This window comes from Gavialis gangeticus, unplaced genomic scaffold (genome assembly GCF_001723915.1).
Source record: "Gavialis gangeticus isolate Ggan-Ray unplaced genomic scaffold, GavGan_comp1, whole genome shotgun sequence".
Taxonomy (NCBI): Eukaryota; Metazoa; Chordata; order Crocodylia; family Gavialidae; genus Gavialis; species Gavialis gangeticus.
Window position 1 is genome coordinate 8,005,064 of NW_017729012.1, and position 4,074 is coordinate 8,009,137.

General features: G+C 47.6%; 1 protein-coding gene across 1 annotated transcript in view; it reads right to left on the reverse strand.

Moving 5' to 3' along the window:
- Window positions 1-1,260: 1,260 nt before the first annotated feature.
- DHX40 (DEAH-box helicase 40) overlaps window positions 1,261-4,074 on the reverse strand; it is a 24,008-nt gene continuing 21,194 nt past the window's right edge. The window contains exon 18 of the mRNA XM_019511137.1: window positions 1,261-2,313. Within this exon, the coding sequence (XP_019366682.1) occupies window positions 2,177-2,313 (137 nt within the window). The 3' untranslated portion in view covers window positions 1,261-2,176. The remainder of the gene's footprint in view (window positions 2,314-4,074) is intronic.

Here is a 4,074-nt window from a genome sequence, read left to right on the forward strand (position 1 = left end):
GTGGTAGAGCGTGCACAAAAACTCTTTTTGATTTGCCTCACCCCACAGAAAAGCACTCATCTCGCAGCCTCTCTGGATCACGAGCCCTTTAAGAAAGGGATCGTGCGGTCTTGTCTCTTTGGATAGTGCCCAAAACCTCAAGCACACTCCCAGAGAGCCTGCTGTGGCCCAGTGATTCTTCCCAGCCTTTGCCCAATGGCACAGCTTCAAGTGAGAGCGTCCCCCCCGCAGAACAACCGACGGCTGCCTCCTCTCCAGACAAAAGAGAGGGTTGGGATCGAACCCAAGCCCTGTGTATCTCGGGCAAATGCTCTTCCAACTGCTGAGCTCTTATAGAAGAGGGGGAATGGGGACAGCCCCCTTTCGCCTCTGGTGTCGTTTTAAAAAGAAAAACAAAATCCCTTGGGTTTAAAGGTCTGGCTGAGGTTTCAAACGTGGAGGAAAGGCTCAGGGCTGTGAATGCTGATCTGAGAGGTGCCTAACCCAGCACAGGGGGTCCTTGATCTGGGGTTGAATGATGCTGACCTCTAACACGTCCAACTGGCTAGTTTAGACAGCTCCCATTTGGCATGGCAGCTGCTTGGGGGTGCCCTGTGCTCTCTATATGTTGGATGGAGATCTTAGCAGCCTCCAGCGGGGCTGTGGTTTCCCCTCTGGGCTCGATGCGCCTACAGCTAAGTGCTCCAGTGTGTCAGTCCTCTTAGAGCCCAGCCCTTAATTTCCTGTCAGTTTTAAGAACTAAAAATACGACCCAAGTCATCGCAGCCTTGTGCACAACCCATCAGGTTTCATTTCCATAGCTGCTTTGCATCTACCCCTTTGAAACAGCCACCTCGTTGTAAGGCCATGCTTGCTGCACTGCTCCAAAAGACCCACGCCTGAGGTGGCAAGAGGGGGTAAGCAGGTGCAGCCCTTCCTTCCTGTGAAGCCACCAGGAGTCTTGCAGGTGATTTCAAGTGAGAAGCAAAAAGCATCAAGCCAATTAGCCAAAAAGGCTTTTAGGAGAGCACAGAGCTGAACACCAGAACAAACCTTGCAAGCACGGGCTTATGACACAGAGACGTGCTGCTGTCATTTCTGGAGTTTGTCCTGACTGCTGGTATTGGTTTTATGTAGAACACTCACTATTTATTGACAGTCAAACACGGGATCCGTGCCATTACAGGGGAAGACACGGTCCCCTATTGCACTTACTATCTAAATGTCACCTTAAAATTGAACTGTAAGAGAAGGAAGAAATTAAAATACTGTTCCCACGTCCAGAAAGCAGCCAGCATCTCTTTTCTCCATTAAATACTTGCCAGAAATAAGCAGCTCTTGCGGACAATTATTAAAATCCATCAATAAATCAAGTAAGCAAAGCAGGCCTCTGTGGGACTGTAGGCTGAAACCCATCTGTTGAGAGGGAAACTAGAAAAACTGCCGTTTCTTTGCCGATTGGAAATCACCTCAAGACACACAGATTATGACTCAGTAGCAACAATGTAAAGTGTACATTCATTAAATCATTTGCATACAGATAACACAATTTAATATGAAAGCTGTCACTGGGCATGGGACAGCTAAATACAGGGCAAAAAACAATCCTGCGTAAGCCAGAAACAGTGCGAATGACAAGCCATTTGGAGCTTTGATTCTTAGGTTTCCATCCATAAAACAGCACATGCTGCATTAAAACGGTCTGAATACATCACAGGGACACGATCGCAAAGAGGTCAGGTAAATCCTCAATGTACAGAGAGAAATAAAACACGATACCCGCAGCTAATACCGCAAAGCCACATCCCATTTAAAAAACTGTTCAAGAAAAAAGCGACTACAAGCGGCAGGGAAACGATTTCACAAATCAACCCCAATTCGAATTAAGCACCATGAAACAGGCACAGGCTGTAAAGGCTGCCTTTTCTTCCACGACCGTGAGAGGATGAGTTATAGCCGGTGATACGCGGGAATGAAAATTCAACTCGTTAACCTTTCCTCGTCATCCCTCGTGAACACGGCAGACAGGATCAGGTCGTACCCCCAAGCAGACAGACTCCACAGGAACCGGTAACTCTTTTGGTTTGTGCCAAGCTGTTGTCATCGTTGGGGATGTTTGTACGCTGTGAATGTACCAACAGCAATTGCACAGCAATTACGCAGAATGCCTTTGTCAGGCCTGAAGTCCTTGTCGCCGTCAGCCAGTCTCGTCCGGCGTGGCATTTATACCCTGTGCCCTTTGCTGCTTCCTCTGGAGGTAGCGAGCTCGGGCATCCTGTATGGATTTGTCATCGTTCCTTTTCTCCACCTTCTTTGCCGAGGTGTCTGTTGTTTCTTGAAGGAACAGACAGCAACAACCATTACACCGTGCAATTATAAACGCTGCTGCAACCCTGCTGATCTCACAGGGTTAGGGTGAGATGCCCAATGTGAAATAGGGGCCTAAATCCTCCAAGTGTCACACTCAGCCATTCAAGTGGATGATTCCTAACCTCCATAAAGGGCAAATTATCAGCAAACTGTCAGGACATCCTTTCTGTAGAAAAGCCCACCTGGCTCTGCAAAGGCAAATATGCATAAGATAAATCCCATCCTCAGCTCCCCTGTATGCACCTGGATGCCGTGTGCCTGCGGACCCTCTGTGCACATCCTTCTTTTCTTTGCTACCCGCTTCAACCGGAGGGGGACAGAAGAGGGGGAGGATGTAGGGGGCAAAGAAATCCCCAAACACTAAGTGTTTCTCATTGAAAGGAGGAATTGAAAGGGGATGGGAAGAATCCCCATTTCAGGACTTCCCTATTGGAAATCTGCCATTCTCCTCTGCCGCTGTCAAGATTTTTCAGACAACAACAGTGAATAAATGCATCTCTTCCTACCGGAGAGGCAGGAGATAGCTTGAATGACGTGTCACAAAGTTAAAAGTTTCTGAACTGGAAAGGAGTCATAGGAAACAGAAACGAGAGAGTCCTTGAGAGGTCCGGTCCAGTCCAAGGCCCCTGGTGCAGGACTATGTAAACCCAAACCATTTCTGACAGATCTGTCTGGCCTGCTCTCAAACTTGTACGGTGGCGGAGATTCCACAACCTCCCGCAGCGATCCGTTCCGCTGCCAAGATACCCTTATGGCTAGAAAGTTTTTCCAAGTATCTAACCTAGACCTCTTTCGTTGCAGTTAAAGGCCATTACTTCTTGTCCAGTTCCCTCTGGATACGCAGAACAGTTCATAGGCTTCCTCTCTGCATTAAACTCTCACCTACTTGAAGCCACGTGAAGTCTTCCCTTCTCTAACTAACCAAAACCACAACCCTGTTAATCTTTTACTGGCTGTGTCCATTCCAGCATATTTAGAAAAGAAATTCTGTCCACGTTTCCAACCTCTGGGGAAAAAAGGGACAGATCTTTCCCAGGAAAGAATATGCTTGAGCCACAAAGCAGCTGCAGCACAGGCAGCAAAACATGCAACACTTCCCTCAAGTCCCCGCTGGTGTCTTTCAAAGTGGTGTTTTAGAAAGGCTGGTTCAAGAGTAATGGGGCCCTGCGAGTAGCTGGCTCCTCACTGAACCTGCTGACAAAAGAATCCAAGGAGTCTTACAATGCTGAATCAGCTAATACGCACCGGTTTATTAAAAAGGCCACTCGTTGCAGAACCATCAGGGTAAAATTTATTGCCAGCAAAAATGTATCCAGCAGCATTTGGGATCTTTTTTTTTTCCTTTCTAACCCATAATACCACATTACCACCTTTGGAACCGCTCTCTCATATGACACTATCAGCTTAGCAAGTCATAATTGCTTTCGGTAGGAGAAAGACACGCTCCAAACCTGAAGACACTTGGGAAAACAGCCATTAATGTTCAAAATGCTTCTCTGCCGGTTGCAGCTTAAATCCTGCACGTGGCAGTTACGGTGCACATAAAGGAAAAAGGGCAAGCGGACCACAACCTCGGTGTGCAAACGGCCCTGCATGAGATACCGAGATAAAGAAGGGCTCTTACTATATATCAGAGCTGTAGTAAGAAGAGTGCACAGCTAATGCTACTGTTTGGCAGATAAAGTCAGAAGGGGCAGTGGCTTAACTTCCGCAGTCCGTGGTCGG